This window comes from Trachurus japonicus, chromosome 1, assembly GCF_045865225.1.
Source record: "Trachurus japonicus isolate A0001 chromosome 1, Traja_1.0".
Classification (NCBI taxonomy): domain Eukaryota; kingdom Metazoa; phylum Chordata; class Actinopteri; order Carangiformes; family Carangidae; genus Trachurus; species Trachurus japonicus.
Window position 1 is genome coordinate 30,368,233 of NC_140907.1, and position 18,037 is coordinate 30,386,269.

An 18,037-nucleotide genomic window follows, 5' to 3' on the forward strand; every position below is an offset into this window, starting at 1 on the left:
ATCAAAAAAAAAAAAATCTGCTCATCGTCCTTGACTGATGCTGAACTTTAAGTATTAGACATAGTCAAGGATTTTATTGAATTAATCAGATCATGTTCAAGGTGAATCTTTACAGGGTAAGTTATCAGATCACCCACCGGTCATTTACACTACAAACATTTCTCTTTTCATGTGCTTATAGCTGTGCTATTTTTAAGAACTTTAAACTTAATCTATTTTCTTTTATTCTACTTTTTTATTCTTCTTTGCTCCTGCTTTTAACTCTGTTTAAAATTTTTTTGTTTTTATGCTGTTCTTTTTAAATGTTTTGTCTTTATGTAAAGCACATTGTGTTGCCTTGGTATGAAATGCGCTATATAAATAAAGATGCCTTGCCTTACAAGACAACAACTTAAATGTAATCTACTTAAAATGTAAATTTAAATGTTTTCATATGACTTTTTTTATATGTAAGAGAAAAAATATCCCCAGTGTTGTCGCAGGCAGACATGGTGTGTGTTTGTCATCTTAGCCTGATTGTGTCCGATGCAGGCCACTAGATTTTCAAAGGTTTTGCAGGAACATGAATTATGTGTGTGTGATTTCACAGTTGTAACCAGTGTGTGTAGGGATGTCACAAATACTTGTTTTCACAATTTATCGTTGTATTAAACGCCACAATTAATTAATCGTAAAGATTCCTAAACACCGTCATTTTCCCAAAAAAATTATCGGCAGATGTGTGCAAAAATAAAGGTAAATGCACAGATACTGGTCCATTTAACTAACATAACATTGAATTGGTAGGAATTTAAATGTTAGCATGTCATTTTTAATTAAAAAACAAAAAAAAACAAAACGAAAATCGATTAAAATAAACACAAACATTTGGTATAGATGACAATTTATGACCTGAATATTTCAAACATTTCCCCTGGGGAGTAAGAATTGGTCATACGTTAAAAGATACTTGAAATATTTTTGTGTAAACAATGAGTAATGTAATTATATTTTGACTATATTTGATTTTACACATCCATAGCATTGTGAAATTAATGAATGCTTAATAATCGTGATAATCCTAACACCGTGATTATTTCTCTGACAATAATCGTACCAAGAAAATTTATTATTATTAATTGTGACGTCCCTAATGTGTGTTGTGTGTTTGTTGTGTTTGTTGTGTTTCCAGGTTACTGTCGCCTACAAACACGATTGCGCCTCTCAGAGATTTACCCACAAACACGCCTGTTTCCAAGTTCACCCCTCTGCCGGACGCCACTAAAACCAACGCTACAACGACTCCGGCCCAGACGCCGTACAGACCCACGCCGACGCCGACGCCTAGCAACGCCCCCAACTTCTCCACCACCTTCTCCCCGTCCCGTTTTACTCCCGGCGTCTCCTCCTCCACTGCCAAAGAAACCAAGACGACTTCGGTCTTCAAACCCACGACGGCTCCACAGACGACTCCTTCTCCTCCTCCGTCGACCTTCACCACCGCCACCGCCGCCGCCGCCACCGTCACCAGGCCGGTCGCCGTGCCTCGCACCTCGGCCGCCGCAGCCAAGACACAACAGTCCAAGCTCAGGTTCTTCCAGTCGGACGGCAGCGCCAACGCCAACGAGGAGAAGAAGACCTCGGTCCTCGACGTGGACATGAACAAGGCGTCGCCGTCGTCTGTGGGCGGTAGAGCGCAGCAGCACGCCGCCGCCGCCGCGGGTCAGGCCGTGACCGTGACCGTGAATGTCGGAGGGAAAAAGGAAACGAATGTGAACTGGGAGAAAAGTGGAGGCAGAGCCGCCGGCGTCGGCGTCGGTGTCGGTGGGAATAAGATGGAGAGCGATAAGACGAAAGCGTCGGCAGCGGCGTTCATCTCCAAGAAGCTGACGGAGGAGAACAACAACAACAACAGTAAACCGTCGTGGGTAACCGCGGCGACAAAGAGAACCGAACCGAAGTACGTTTTTTTGTTGTTGTTTTTTTAAACCTCCACCTTCAACTCACCTCACACTAGAGCTGGGCCGATACGCTTTTGTGCCGATTCGATTCTCTAACGATTTTTGGGTCCCGATTCAATTTAAATTGCGATTCTGATTAAACAAGACTTGCGATTCGATTTTTCGAAGTATTGCGATTTTTATATTTCAATTATTGTGATTTTCTTTCCTTAAACAAGAGCAGGTTGAACCAAACACTTGCCGATACATCATAAGTCATATTTACAAAAAACAATACACTTCAGTTTGTCTGTTGTGTTCGTTTGTTCACATAGATATCTGTGAACGAACGAACACAACTCTAGTAATACAATAAATAAATAAATAAATAAATAAAACATTAAAATTAAAAAAAAAATTCGCCAGAAAAAAATTGCGATTAATATAAAAATAATTTTTTTTGGCCCAGCCCTACCTCACACCATCAACCTGTTTCCTCCTTCTCGTGGTTTTTAACCCTCACGTTTCTCTTCACTTCTCCTCCTCCGACCAGAGCGCCGCTGGTGGAGACGCCGAAGAGGGAGACGGAGAAAGTCCGAGGGAGGGTGAAGCTGAGAGCCGACCCCTCGCTCCTCGCTGACCTGCACACTCCGGACCCCCCGAAGCCGTCAGGTCAGAGTCATTTTCATTTCATTTAAAGGGATAGTTCAAGTCACAATCTTGGCTGCAGTGCAGTCATGAACACAAACAACAGAAATGTGTAATACACAGGGCTGCAACTAACGATTATTTTCATTATGGATTCATCTGTCGAGTATTTAAACGATTCATCGATTAGTTGTTTGGTCAATAAAATGTTAAAAAATGTCCTCAAATGTCTTGTTTTGTCCACAAACCAAAGAGATATTCGGTTTATTGTCATAAAGGGACAAAGAAACCAGAAATATTCACATTTAAGAAGCCGAAATCAAAGAATTTTTTTTTTTTTACAAAACTACCTAAACCGATTATTTGATTATCAAAATAGTTGACAATTGATTTAATAATCGATTATTGTGTGATGAATCGATTAATTCTTCCAGCCCTAGTAATACAAACATCAGGGTTCTTTTTAAAAATACTAAAACTCAAATGAAGTTGGCCACAAAACAAACTAAATAAATATATTTATAGTCAGGATTTCATTAGTATTAGTGGAAAACAACTGCAGCAGCAGACTAGCGGCGCATTCAGTGATTTGTGTTTTTACTTTCTCTGATTATTTTCATGGTGTTTGGTGACAGTTTCTTTAACTTGCTCTTGCTGGTAAATGTTGTTTCTTTCAGGAAGTGAGTTTTTATAGCGGGAACTGAACCCGAGAAGTAAAAAAACACAAAAGTTTCAATTGATTTTTTTTCTTTCTTTTTGTTCTCAGCAGCGTCAGAAAAGGAGTCTCCTGCCGACTGGAGGTCGAAGCTCAAACCCGTCACAAAGTAAGACGTTATAGTTTATTCCTCTGTGTTTGTGGTTGATCCCTGTCCTTTGCTGGGTTTATTTTATTTATTTAAACTTTATTTAACCAGGCAAAAATCATTAAGAACAAGTTCTTATTTGCAATGATGGCCTGACAAAAAGCACAAGCTTCTTGAAAGGGGAGAGAGGGCTGTGAAAAAAAAAGTATTGGTTAAAGACAGTAGCACAAAGCACAACTATACAGACATGTAGCAGGACAACAACGGAGACAGCACACAAGCATGGCTATGCTGACAAACAGCAAGAGAGTGACAGGGACAAGAAAGGGTTAAACAAACAGCTATTCAGTCATACAGGCAAAGCAGCAAGACAGGCAGTGGCGGGCAAGGCAGAGAGATATAACAACACACTAGTATTACAAAGGGTTAGGAAGGCTAAATTGATAGAACATGAAAGACAAAGAAAAAGAAAAGAAAAACAGGGTTAATAGCGAGGATTAGTTACAACATCACAACACAAATACATAAAGACAGAGTTAATAACAGGGTTATATGCAACAACATATCACAAAAAAACATATTACAAAAAAGGAGTACAGGCAGACTGAGGAAAAGGTTAAACGGTAGAAAAGCAGTTGCAGGAATCTGTAAAAAGGTGTGAGATGAGTGGATGGGTGACGTCAGAGCAGCGGGGGGAGTCGTCTGTCATCGGCATCACGAGGCTTTAACCGTATGAGGGCTTTTTCCCCCTGATGTCCTGTCCATCCAGCCGTCCGTTGATCCGTCTCTCCGCCCCGTCCTGCCGCAGGAAGCCCCGTACCTGCTGCTCCTCCAAATGGCTCGGCCGGCATCGTTTGCAGTCAGAGCTTTGGTTTGGTTGTCTCCTCTTCCGCCACATGCATGCGAGCCCCAAATGGCGTCAAGACTGAGCAGCAGCAGCGTCCTCCGCGGTGCAGCATATGCTCAGTGCTCCGAGCTCCTTCCCCCAGATGACCTTTCTGAGCTTTCTCTGCCCCTCATGAATCAAAACCAAGAGGAAGCGGCTGCTGCAGCAACAGGACTCTGGTTGGAGCAGAGGAGCGGAGAAATCACCAGTAAAGAAAGACGCTAAACTGTTGCTTTCTTTCTGTCTCTGTGGTTGTTTTTCCTTCCATCAGACCTGCTACACAGTCGTCTAAAACGCCGCCGGCCAACGAAGCTGGAAAGGCCCAAACTCCAGAGGCGTCTGTCGGGGCCTCGTCCTCCTCTAACGTTCCCAGCCTGAGCGTCTTGGTCACTCCAGCATCGTCCGAGGGTAAAAACACGGACGTCTGTGTTGTGATTTAATTCAGTTTAAATGTGACTTCATAGGACTGTGTTAATATGAATGTGACCTTTTGTGTTTTATCTTTTTTCTGTCAGGATTTCTGAATGGTCAGAGAGAACAAACTGCAAATGGCACCAAGTCGGAGTCAAAGACGCCAAAGGTAAAGAAGACTTGCATGGGAAATAAACAAATGAGCTTAGAAATAAGAGTTTGTGACCTCAGTGGGACTTCGTCAGGGCAGAAACAGTAAAACGATACCGTACACCAGAACTGGCAATATTGCAAAACATAATAATGAATTCTTAACATTGATATTAGTGGAATAAAAAAAAGCATTACAAACGACAACATAGCAGGTCACATCACTCAAAGTTGATAGAGAATTGTTTAATAATTTCTAATATGCATGGTTTTAAATAGTAGAAAAGTTTCCCCTTTTTCATTTTCAGTGGAATCACGAGTCCGTCAATATTAATTACATTAATTGCAACATTGCAGAACATAATGAATTCTTAACAGCGGCATCATCAAAATAAAATATAAAAATTGTAATAGTTAAAATCACGACAACATAGCGAGTCACGTAACTCGAAGTTGACACAGAATTATTCAATAATTTCTCTTCAACATTTCTAATATGGATGGTTTTAAACTGTAGAAAAGTTTCCCCTTTTTCATTTTCAGTGGATCCACCAGTTAACGATATAATGTATAATGCATAATGTTGCAGCTTTGCCATAACATTATCTAAAACAGTAGCTCAGGCATTTTAGCTCGAAAGTTACATTAATTATCATAACATGCTAAATTAGCTGCCTAATGTAAATATGGAGTTATTAAATGTGTGTTTCAACCAAAATAACAGGAAAATTAAAGAGCTGATAGGTAAAATCAGGAAGAGAGAGTGTGAATACAGCAGTAAAATGAGTTTAGAAAATGTCATTCATTCATTCCACAATTTTAAAATGAAAACTTCTTATCTTTTGTACCAACAAACAGGAGGTTAAATAAATATCGTCTTTTTTTTTTGTTTGTTTGTGTTTTACAGATGAAACCCGACTACATCCCCAAAGATGAGATCATCAAGGAGCTGCAGGAGATTGAAAACAACCTGAATGAGCTGGAGAAGAGAGGAGTCGAGCTGGAGGTGAAGCTCCGCAGCAGCGAGGAAGGTGAGAGCAACACACACACACACACACACACACACACACACACACACACATAAACACACACACACACACTTTATGAGGCTCCTCTTTAACCAGGTGAAAAAAAGGCAGGTTTAGAGGATTTTGTGTTGATGTGTGTAACTGGCATTAATCGTGTGTGTGTGTGTGTGTGTGTGTGTGTGTGTGTGTGTGTGTGTTCGTCAGAGGGTGAAGATGACTCTCTCATGAATGAACTCATGGTCGAGTGGTTCAACTTGATCAGGAACAAGCAGGTGGCCATGCGTCGGGAGTCTGAGCTGGTCTACGTGTGAGTAAACACATACACACACATACACACACATACACACACACAGGGACACACACACACAGGGACACACACACACACACATACACACACACACACACACACACACACACACACACTCCGTGCCACTTTATAGCGATTAGTGAAACAGACTTGTGTCCAGAAGGTTGACAGTTTGAATTCCCAGTGTCCTCCCTCCCGCGGCCCCCAGCAGGCGCCCTGGAGCAGCGGAGCAGCAGAGAGAGGCAGGAATCAGATGCTGCTGGAAGAAACACATTTAGTTATTTATTTATTTTCACATATTTATTGATTTTCACTGTTAAAAACACTACAACATGCCTGATGAAGGTCATACTCCTGATCGAAACGTTGCTTTAGTTAAAAAAATTGAGAGTGAGACAGTGTGCGGGATCTTCTTAAAAAAAACAACTGTTAAAAACACTGAAACCTTCATTAAATTGATGCAGTGACGTGTATTATAAAGTCTGATGTAGCTTATTTTTATTCCACTGTTGCGTGGGAACTGTTAAAAAGGACACCACTGATGTATTTGCTCATTACTATGAACATGTTATAGTTTATTTTGCACAAATTGCACAAAAATCTCATCTGTATTAACCCACAGCAGAAAAAAGTCCTCATTAAATGCATCTTTTTTGAGTAATTTGTGCAGAAAACAACAGTCGCCGCTTGTTTCATTCAAATTTTTTGCAGATTTTTTTATATAAAAGTGTAAATGTGATCCATTTATACAGATTTACATCTTTAGTCGGAGGCTGAATCCCACAGAAAGCAGAGATGATGATGATGATGATGATGAAGAACTAGTTTTGGATCTTTTTCATTGGTGTTTCCTATAAAGAGCAAAACATGCACGGCAATTATTTCCTTTATAAATACAAGTTAAAGACAGTTACAGAGCAAATACTTCACCACAACAACAACAACACTCATTATAATAATAACAACGGATGTTTAGAAGCTTTTAATCAGCGAGAACACATTTGGACGTTAACGGCCTCCGTCAGTAGATCTGTGTTGGTCCGAGGAAGGAAGGAAAAACAAAATCTATCAAACCAGTGAAAGAAAAAAAGATGCAATAAACAACTTTTTAATTTGTATTTGTGTGTTTTTGTGTTTTTTTTTTTTTTTAAATGTTTAGAGGAAGAACTCAGGACCTGGAGGAGCAGCAGCCGAGTGTGGAGCAGGAGCTGAGGAGGCTGATGGAGAAACCAGGTGAGGAGGAGGAGAAACACAACGCTGACACAACAATGGACGGATCAGAGGAGCTGAACTGAAATAAATATGTTTGATTTGTCTGTGTGTGTCCGTGTGTGTGTGTGTGTGTGTGTGTGTGTGTGTGTGTGTGTGTGTGTGTGTGTGTGTGTGTGTGTGTGTTGTGTGTGTGTGTGTGTGTGTGTGTGTGTGTTGTGTGTGTGTGTGTGTGTGTGTGTGTGTGTGTGTGTGTGTGTGTGTGTGTGTGTGTGTGTGTGTGTGTGTGTGTGTGTGTGTGTGTGTGTGTGTGTGTGTGTGTGTGTGTGTGTGTGTGTGTGCAGAGCATCTGAAAACATACAGAGACAAGAAGAGGGAACAGGAGCTGATGGACAAACTGGTGGAGATCGTCAATGACAGAAACGCCATCGTAGACGGTCTGGACGAGGACAGACTCAGGTGTGTATTTTACTCTGTGTGTGTGTGTGTGTGGTGTAAAGCCGTAAATTCAAATTATTGTGTACTTAGCCAAACAGGCTGCGTTAATTCAATAAAGTTTTGTTTTGTGTTTCACTCACCTGCTGAAACTGAAACTCAGACTCAAGCAACAGGTGAAGAAATCTGCAGCTCAGGTGCAACAGAGCAGAGCTGCTGGTTTCTGTGGGTGGTTGTTGTCCTTGTTGTGTCGACTTCAAATACTCAACATGTTAATTTTGTTGAAGTTTATTAACTAATTGATATTATATTATTATATTTTATGTAAGTTCAGCGCATTTTCAAAACAATATTTTTAAAAAAGAGGCTGTACTACTCACACTTTTCAGGTCATGTCGATGTAAAATCTTTCAAAATTAAAGCTCAACATCAGTGCCTCCATCCCGTAGTAATGCCAAAAATATTATTTGGATGATATTTATAATAGATTAAGTTGTGTATTAAAAACAAATAAACATTTACATTTACAGCCTGATAAATGTGTGAAATACGTTTTTTTTCTTAGTTTTACATCAATGTAAAATTAACATTTTTGGGGACATTTTACAGACATAAACAGAAAATACATAACTAGAAAATGCGTGTGAATGCTGAAAGCAGCTGAACGCTATTGCTGAAGCAATGCTGAATGAGCTGAAGAAATGGTTGAATCAATGCTAAATTAGCTGAAGAAACTGCTAAAGCAATGTTGAAAAAGGCTAAGAAGAAGAAAACATTGAAATCCTACACAAAATGAATTTCATCATCTTCTGCTGTGCCGACATATCTGCCTGTCTCGATATGAAGACCAAGTACACCAGCTCTCAGTTGAGCACACAGGGATCTCTTCTTTTTAGACAAATTATACAAAACATAATTTTCTGGGCCAAATACCTGTTTTATTTCACAGTAAGTAACAGTAAGTGTATAAATAACAGTCGAAGCTCACACAGGTGTCGTTTGTTGATCTGTGTTCTCGTTTCTTCGTCTTCTCAGGGAGGAAGAGGAGGACGAGCAGCTGAACCAGATGATGATGAATTTCAGTGAGTGTCTCTCTCCACCACCTCCACACAGGCCGTCTGACCCCCCACCCAACTCCCCTCCTCCTCCTCCTCCCCCTCCTCCCCCTCCCCCTCCCTGCACTCTGTTCATTAGTTACCACAACCTCTGTGTCACCGCAACTTTAGCTGGTTTATAAATTAACCAGTTGAGGATTTCCATCATGGACGCCTCTAATTGAAGCAGATAGAATTCTCATTGCAATTTATGAAAGTGTGTATGTGTGTGTGTGTGTGCGTTTGTTAGGGCGATGTTTTCATCTCATTTGATCTAATGACTGCTAATGGAAAAAGCATCAAACAAAATGCCCCCCTCCTCCGTCTCTCTCTCTCGGTCCCCGTCAGACAAATGGATAATGCAGCCGGTTAATTTGACCTCGTGATAGAACAGAGTTAAAGTCAACTTCATTTGCAATTCATGATCGAGGGGGGAAAAGCAGCAGCAAGCTGAAAAATTGAGGAGATTTATTGAACTCCAGTGAAAAGGTTCGGTGTGTTACACAGTGAGCGGCCGCTGCAGATGAACCTGTTTTAATGTTTAATGTTTAAATGTGTTCATGAAGTTGAAGCCAAAGTTTCACAGCTCAGTCGGAGTTCAGTCGTATCAACGTCTACACGCACGTTGTATCACGTACGGTTCGTGTGCAGCAGTGAAGTACGGTCCTTAATATCAAGACCGACTTGACACTGCAGGTAACCATGGTGATAGTGCTCCTTCTTGAGACGACTCGACAGTGTTTTATAAACCCAAATTATTAGTTGATTGGTGGAAAATTGATTATTAATTATTCAGAATCATTTCAAGTGGCTGAAATATTTTTGTTCCCACTCCTACAGTGTAAAGACGTAAACGTGAAGAGTTTTAGTGTTGACCAAAACAAAAAAAATTTAGAAACCATACCCATTAAAGGGATAGTTCAACATTTTGGCAAATTGGCCCATTGCCATAATTCCTATAATCATAGCAGTAGGTTCGTTACCTTTAATTGTCGGTGCAAGCTATTTTTAGAACGGTGGAGCAGAACCGTGAGCAGCTCAGAGCTACGCTACAGAGGCTAATGGGATTTCTTGGTTTCCCTCATCAAACTCATCAAATACACAATCCAACAACTCCAAAACGCTCTGGTGGACAAGTTGTGACCTGCAAATTCACCACGCTATGAGATAATAACAGAACGTTACCAGACAGAGTTGTTTTAGAGACAAATTTATGCAAAACCGCTGATGCGCGTTCCCATTGGTGGCAGTTTTTTCATCAAGCAGTCTCTGTATTTACCACTAAAACAACTCTGTCTGGTAACGTTTCGTTATTATCTCATAGCGTGGTGAATGTGCAGGTCAAACTAACTATACGGATCATGGCAATGGGCCAATTTGCCAAAATGTTGAACTATCCCTTTAACTGTGTCACACATTGGCAGATTAACTGATAATGGAAGCAGTAGATATCCGTATGTTTCAGAGTTTGAACACAAGGCGCAGACGGATATTTGGCAAATATTCTCTATCTCACCATCAAATTTAATTTTAACTTCCAGAGATTTACATTGTTTATCAATGACACAAGAGACAACGACGGCACTGGTGATATGATAAGATAAAATAACATGTGATAAAATGAGATTAAACTGTTTTCATCCAAGTAGCAGCAGCTCAGGCTTGGGAAACAGGGACAGAAGGAAAACATTCCTGCGTCTCTTATTTTGAAATATCTACACATTCATGTTATCATTTTTATTGTGAGTTATCCACATCTAAAGCTGCATAATTCATGTTTTGGGCGCTATGAACATAGAAGTCTACAGATAAATACCATGTTTGCGATACGAAGTCGATTTGGACCGAGGTCTGATTTGTTTGGAGTCGTGTCTCTGGCCTCTAATTCACATGTGGGCTGCCAAGTGTAGATTTCCAGTGAAAACAAAGATAGTGGGGGTTGTAGAGACAAAGTCATGAGTAATGTCTCTGCAGAGCTGAGTGATAAACTGTTGGTTTGTTACTCTGAACAAAACCTCATCATCATCTCTGACCCTCTGTTCTCATAATTACTGCAGTTTACAGTTTGTTCTCACAATAAAAAACACGAGGAGAGATTAGGACAGAAACCAAAACAAAGACGAGTTGTTTGCTGCAGGTCTCAGACCGACTGGACGTTCACACTCGGCCGAGTCTGGATGGATCTGTTCAGCAGCGTTAACAAGGCGTTTGTTTCCTTAGGGCTCCTGTAGGAGAACAGAAGAAACTTCTGCCAAAGAAAATTCTTTTTTTTTTTTTTTAAGACAGCAGTGTCTCTGGTAATAGTTTTTTTTTATTGGATAAATTCATGATCCATTTAAAAGCTTCTATGAGGGTCAGTTGTGAACAAAAATAATAACTTTGATAGGTTTGAATTATGGAAGCCCTGAGAGGCAAGTGAATTTCTTTTTCTTTTTGTTTTAAAAATGGTACCTTTTAGTTTGGCAGGTGATTGTATTTACATTTTTTTGTCCCCAAATGGAGAAAAAAATAAATTGCCTATCAGGGCTTCCATATAAAATAGGTAACATGGAAATGAATTGGGACCAGGGAAGTTTATTGATTTATAAGCACTCAGCAAAGAAAAAATGGCATCCAATAGCATAAATAAGTAAATAAACCCAACATGTAAAATATCAAACAGAGAAATATGACTAATCCAGATGACAACAAAAGAAAATAGTTGGTGTGTACCTGCTTGTCAGGCGCTATCGTAAGTGTCATTTTGTAAGTTTGTGTTGGAGACAGTTCAACAGGTTTATGAATTAGCAGCAGGTGTGTGGCGACAGGAAAGCAAAATTTATTATTAGTAATTTATATAATATAATACAATACAATACATATTTATTTATATAGCACATTAAAAAATACAACCCAAGTTGTCCAAAGTGCTGTACAATAAAAAATAAAGTGGATACAGGTAATGTGCAGTAGGTAGTAAAAACATGCAATAAAACAATAAAACAAAAGTGAAGACATATAAAACCTAACTAACTAACTAACTAAAATGCCAAAGAAAAGAGATTTTTATTAAGTTTTTAATAATTTCAACTTTTAGCTCCGTGTCATCCGTCGTAAACCATGAAGATCTTTATTGTTGCACTTTCCACAAACAGTTTGAACACTTTAGCAGCTCAGTGACTGTTGAATTGAGCTGAATCTCAACATTTACATCTTAAACTATCTCTCTGTCCAAGTTGTTCAGGTCGCCACAGAAGAATTTTAATCTTTTGTTCAAAACATTGTTGATTTTATCTAATTCAAACATTAACTCACTGAAAACGGAGAAAACAGTCGCAACTTCTGGGAAAAGATAAAAAATAAACGGAACAAGGATCAATGAGTGAGTGACTGAGATGAATGGATGGATAAGGAGCTTGTGATCCTTCAGATTTTCTTACATTTTAAAGGAACATTTCACTATTATTGACCTCATTATTTTATATTTATCCTTTCGTTAACCGACGCTCTCTCTCTTTTTTGTGATCAATTTTTTATTTTGTTTTATTTCATTACAATTCCATTTATCCATTCCCCTTGACCCCACCCTTGTCCCGGGTCCTGGGGGTAACATTAGGTTAGGGTGATTACAGGGAAAAACAAAAACAACAAACAAACGAAAATAAATAAATAGTTATCAATAATTATCAAAAGTACATAGCAGACATATTCATGAAACAGAGAAAAACAAAACAAAACAAACCAAAAAAAAAAAAAAAAAAAAAAAAAAACACACGCAAGCCCATCAAAACAACGCTTTGACATTCTCAGCTGCCGCTTCTAGGTTATGTATAGCTTCTACCTTTGCCTTTTGGGCACGGGCACTGGAGATTTCTAGTGACAAAATTTCATAAAATGATAATTTCCACAGATACACATTTAAAACATGTGGTGGTTTCCATCTTTTTATCAACATCTTTTTAGCAGCAGTTAAACCTGCAAACAGTACTCTCTTCTTAAGAAATGATAAATTCAGAGGGGTGTCATCATTCAGAAGCAATATATGTGGTAAACAAGGTATATTTGTCTGAATTAAACGTGAGAGAAGATTCGAAATACTGAGCCAAAAGGAATAGACTCCAGGGCATTCCCACATCATGTGCATGTATGTGCCCAACACTTGGTGAGGACATAGTTGGCATAATGGGTTCTGGGTAATATGGATCTGGCAGCATCGTCTTGGGGATAGATAGAATCTTTGTATTAACTTATAATGAATTAACTGATGGTTGTGATTACGGGATGATAGGGAAATATTACTCCAGACTCTCTGCCAGTTGATGCTAAACCCGTAATCTTTAGTATCCATATTCCAGACGAGAACAATGCCTGCTGGTCCAGTTAATCTTCCTTGTAGCTCATTATATATATAAGACACAAAACCTTTTTCTTTAATCTTTGCAGTGTACAAAAGATGCATTAGGGGATGAATTAATAGTGTTTGATTCCATGGGACACCATATGTACGCATTGCTGTGCGCAGCTGTAAATAAAAAAAGAAAGAGGTGCCAGGCAAGTTATAAGTTTGTCTAAGTTCATGAAATGATCTAAGACTGTCTTCATTATACATATCGGACAGAGTATGAACTCCCTGGTTTTGCCAGGAGGAGAATATGATTGGTTTACCACCTATAAGCAATAAATTGTTTCTAAAGATTGGCGTATCTAAGTGCCACTTTGAATCCCATTTAGCTAATTTGACTATATTATTCCAAACTAAAATTGAGTTTGCGATAATTGGTCCAAATTTGTTCAGACAAAATTTTGGGGAGAGGCCTGAGAAAAGAACATCCTTAAGCATAAAGGGGGATACAATATGATGCTCTATATTCACCCAAGGTGTGTCTGCATTTGGGTCAAACCACCTTGATACAGATTTCAGCATAAAGGATAGGGAATACAATTCAAAATTAGGCACTGAGAGGCCTCCTAAGGTCTTACTCTTCTGAAGCGTAGGCCTACTGATTCTTGGGTGCTGGTTTTGCCATATAAATTTAAATACCAACCCTTGTATCTTCTCCCAAAAACCAGCTGGTGGGGGTAAATGTAACATATTTGCATAAAAATTAACCTTGGGAAGAATATGGGACTTAACCACTGATATTCGAGTAGAGAAGGAAATTGATAGTGCAGACCATCTGTTTAGTTCATCAGATATTGAATTCTTTAGGCGCTTATAATTTTTAGAAACAATTTTTTCAAGAGATGGATATATGTCGATTCCAAGATACTTAAAATGTGTGGCTACTGGGATCCCCGCATCCAACTGCAGGTTGTTCATAGCGGCATTTAAAGGAAGCAGAGAGGACTTGCTCAGATTTATCTTGTGTCCAGATATTAAACTGAAATTATGGAAAATCTTCAATGCGGCAGGAAGGGAAGACAGCACATCATTAAGAAATAATAATAAATCATCCGCATACAGAGAGGTCTTATGATAAGTTCTGCACACTGATATTGGCTTTACCTCATCTGAATTTCTGATTTTTTGTGCTAGGGGTTCCAGAGATAATGTGAACAACAGCGCAGAGACTGGACACCCTTGGCGAGCTCCTCTTTCTATAATAAACGGAGTAGAGCTTTGTTTAGATGTAATGACCACAGCAGTTGGATTACAGTACAACGTTTTTAGCATGCCAATGAAATTGTCACCAAAGCCCATAGTTTCCAGAGTATGCCACAGATATTCCCATTCGAGCCTGTCAAAGGCTTTTTCAGCATCTACTGAAAGCACTGCACAAGGTGAAGCCATATTAGTACCAGCATCAACAATATGTAAAAGACGTCTCATATTATCAGATGCATATCTTTGTTTAACAAAACCCGTTTGGTCGGGATGGACCAAAGTTGGCAAAACTGTCTCGAGCCTTTGAGCCAAGACCTTTGCATAAAGCTTTATATCTGCATTAAGCAGTGACAGCGGGCGGAAGCTGGAACATAAGGTGCTATCCTTGCCTCTTTTATGTAGCAAAGTGATGATAGCTGTATTTATATCTCTGTTGAAGGATCCCAAATTGATGGCTTGTTGAAACATTTCAAAAATAAATGGGCCCAAATCATCCCAAAATTTTAAATACAACTCAGGAGGGATTCCGTCCAGGCCTGGGGATTTGCCATGATTCATGCATTTAATTGCCTCATATAATTCATTAATTGTAAGTGGGGAATCTAATAAGTGTCTCTGCTCTTCTGATAATTTGGGTAAATTTAAGCCATCAAAAAAGGAAACAAGATCATTTTTTGAAAAGGTTGCTTCAGAAGAGTACAGCTGTTGATAGAATAACTTAAATTCATGATTAATTTCCAGGGGATCATATATCACTTCACCCTCTCTGTTTTGGATTGCGACAATGTCTGCTTTTTTATCATTACAGTGAATTTTTCTTGACAGAACAAAACTAGGTCTATTTCCATTTAAGTATTGAGTTTCTCTCGCTCTATGGATTAGAAACTCTGCTTTTCGCATAAGAAAAGTATTTAGTTCAGCCTTAACCTCCCCTAATTCTTTTTCCCTCTCTTGGTCGTGCTTGTTTTGTTGTTGGGATGTCAGAGATGCAAATCTAGTCTCCATCTTTGCTAGTTCTTGGAGATAAGTCCGATTACGTGCTGATGCAAATGAGATTGTACAGTTACGGATACTTCCTTTAATTGCATCCCATAAAAATCTTACATCGAGCACTGAATTCTTATTAATACTTATAAATGCATTAAGCTCTGATTTAAGATGCTCACAGAAATTAGCATCCTGTAACAGGGTTAAATTAAATTTCCACCTTAAAGCACGTTTTGGATAATTCACAAATACTAATTCACACTTGTTGGCATGATGGTCAGATAAAGATGTATAGACTATCTCCGCTTTTCTGACCCAGCGAGACGCATTAGGAGTTGCCAAAATATAGTCTATTCTTGAATATGTTCTGTGTCTCGCAGAAAAAAAAGTATATTGTTTTATATGAGGGTTAAAAGTTCTCCAAACATCAATAAGGGAAAAGGTGTCTACCATTTTTCTCAGAGTTAAGTTGGCTGCACTCTGAGCAACCTGCCCTCCAGACCTATCGATAGAGTGATCAAGCACTGCGTTCATATCACTACCTAAAATAATTAAGCAGTCTGAAAGGTCTTGTAACTTCTTTGTCAATTGTGCATAAAATGAGGGGTCAAAGATGTTGGGAGCGTAGGCTGATATAAATGCCATCTTTTTATCAGCAAAAGTGCCTTTAATATAGGAAATTCTACCAACAGAGTCATTTCCTTGCTCATCTATATTAAAATTAAAAGTCTTGCGCATTAGAATCATCACTCCCTTTGTCCTATTGAAGGAATGAGAAGAAGAAACAACATCATATTTACTGTTGTCTAATCTACCTATATCTGATGACAGTATATGAGTTTCTTGAAGCAGAGCAATATCAATTCCTTTCCTATCTAGAAATTCAATGCAACTTGTATATTTAGTGCTCTTATTGATACCCTGTACATTCCAGGAAAGTATTGAGAGTTTCAACATTTGAAAGTTATATTATCATAGTGGGCAAAAAAAAGAAAAACATATGAACACATGATGCGAAAAAAAAGAGGGAAAAAATAAATAAAAAGGGGGGAAAAAGAAAAGGGGAAAAAAAAAAAAACGTGCAGGAAATAATTACAAAAACTTGTTACCCCAGAGAAACCCATCCTCATATCGGCTTCATCCCTCCAGCCCCACCCCCCTCCCTCCTCCCCCCAGGAAGACGGTCCCGTGAACACGAGACCCTCTTCAGGTTTCCTAATCTCGGCCTTATGCGAGAGTTGTGGCATGGGGGCCGCAGTCGGCAGCACCCTCCAATAATGGCGCCCTGTTTCATTCATTCATTACTACCAGTGCCACTCAGTAGGGAGAAAAAAAATAAAAAATAAAATAAAATAAAATAAAATAAAAATAAAAAAAAGGGGGAGAAAGGGAAAAGGAAAAAAAAAAAGAAAGAAAAAGGGGGATTCTTAATATAGGCTGTTATTCTTGAACAGAAAACGTTCACCCCAAAATAAAAAAATAAAAAAATAAAAAAAATAAATAAAAAAGTAAAGATGAGGGGCACATTGAGTCACAATGAGGGCATTCTAGAATATCAGTCCTCCAGTCACCATACTAAATCTACAGTCTATATTTTCCCGTGTGAGCTTGACAGACCTGTGGTTGCAGCTACCAGGTGGGCGTCATCTATCCCTCAGCCGTCTGGCGGGGACTCCTGTCCAACGTGGGCTCGATTACAGTTCTGTAGAAGTCCATCGCCTCCGATGTATTCACAAAGACATGTGTCTTGTTGCCAAAAGTGATGAGCAGCTTAGCTGGATACGCCACTCCATACCGTATGCCTGTCTTCCGTAGCAGAGCCCTGATCTCGTCAAAGACAGCCTGTTGTTTCCGTTGGTCTGCTGTTAGATCCGGGAAGATGCTGATCTTGTGTCCTCTGTACTTTAACCCATCTGGTTGCTTTCTCCTTTCCGTTGCCAGCCGGATGATACGCTGCCTCACTTCGAAGCTATACAGCCGTATAATCATGCAGCGTGAGACCTTGTCCCTGCCGCCGATGCGGTGGGCGATGTTGGCCGGTGGTAGTGGTCCGAAGTCCACTTGATCAAACAGCTCGCGCAGCATGTCATTCACAAACGAAGTGGGTCTGCCTTGTTCTATTTCCTCCGGTAATCCGAGTATTCTCAGATTAAATTTTCGGCTGTGGTTTTCAAGAGATTCAGCTTTCTGTTTCAATAAAGAAACTTCCGCAGCCAGCGTTTTGTTCTCGTTCTCCAGTTTTAACAGCCTTGTTTCAGCCTCATTCGCCGCAGCTTCCAGTGAGTCAACTTTATCGAGGCAGGATGTTACTTTTAGCTGAATCTTGCTCAATTCGTCCCGAATGGGCTTTAAATTAGTTTCCAGCCCTGTCGCTATTTCTTCGCGCACTATTGCTCTCATGAGTGCAGCGAGCTCAGCGTTCTCCATTACAAACTTTGTTTGTTGACGCGTTCCCGGCATTCAGCAGAGTTCAGACACAGTCAAAAGTGTGCGATTACTTGTTGTATCTTAATAAATTGACTGAGGTAACTGGAGGTTCAATTAAGAGATATTAGAAGGATTACCGCGACATGCGG

The 18,037-nt window shown here is 39.5% G+C and overlaps 1 protein-coding gene across 2 annotated transcripts in view; it reads left to right on the top strand.

The window, feature by feature from the left end:
* Positions 1-18,037, top strand: part of micall2b (mical-like 2b) — a 30,973-nt gene that overhangs the window by 11,011 nt on the left and 1,925 nt on the right. Inside the window, exons 6-15 of one of the 2 annotated variants that reach the window (XM_085784794.1) lie at positions 1,172-1,939; positions 2,473-2,591; positions 3,334-3,391; positions 4,528-4,664; positions 4,772-4,836; positions 5,725-5,848; positions 6,050-6,152; positions 7,312-7,385; positions 7,706-7,820; positions 8,832-8,878. In XM_085784794.1, coding sequence (XP_085640920.1) covers positions 1,172-1,939; positions 2,473-2,591; positions 3,334-3,391; positions 4,528-4,664; positions 4,772-4,836; positions 5,725-5,848; positions 6,050-6,152; positions 7,312-7,385; positions 7,706-7,820; positions 8,832-8,878 — 1,610 coding nt within the window. The remainder of the gene's footprint in view (positions 1-1,171; positions 1,940-2,472; positions 2,592-3,333; positions 3,392-4,527; positions 4,665-4,771; positions 4,837-5,724; positions 5,849-6,049; positions 6,153-7,311; positions 7,386-7,705; positions 7,821-8,831; positions 8,879-18,037) is intronic. The other variant, XM_085784803.1, reaches the window with a different exon arrangement.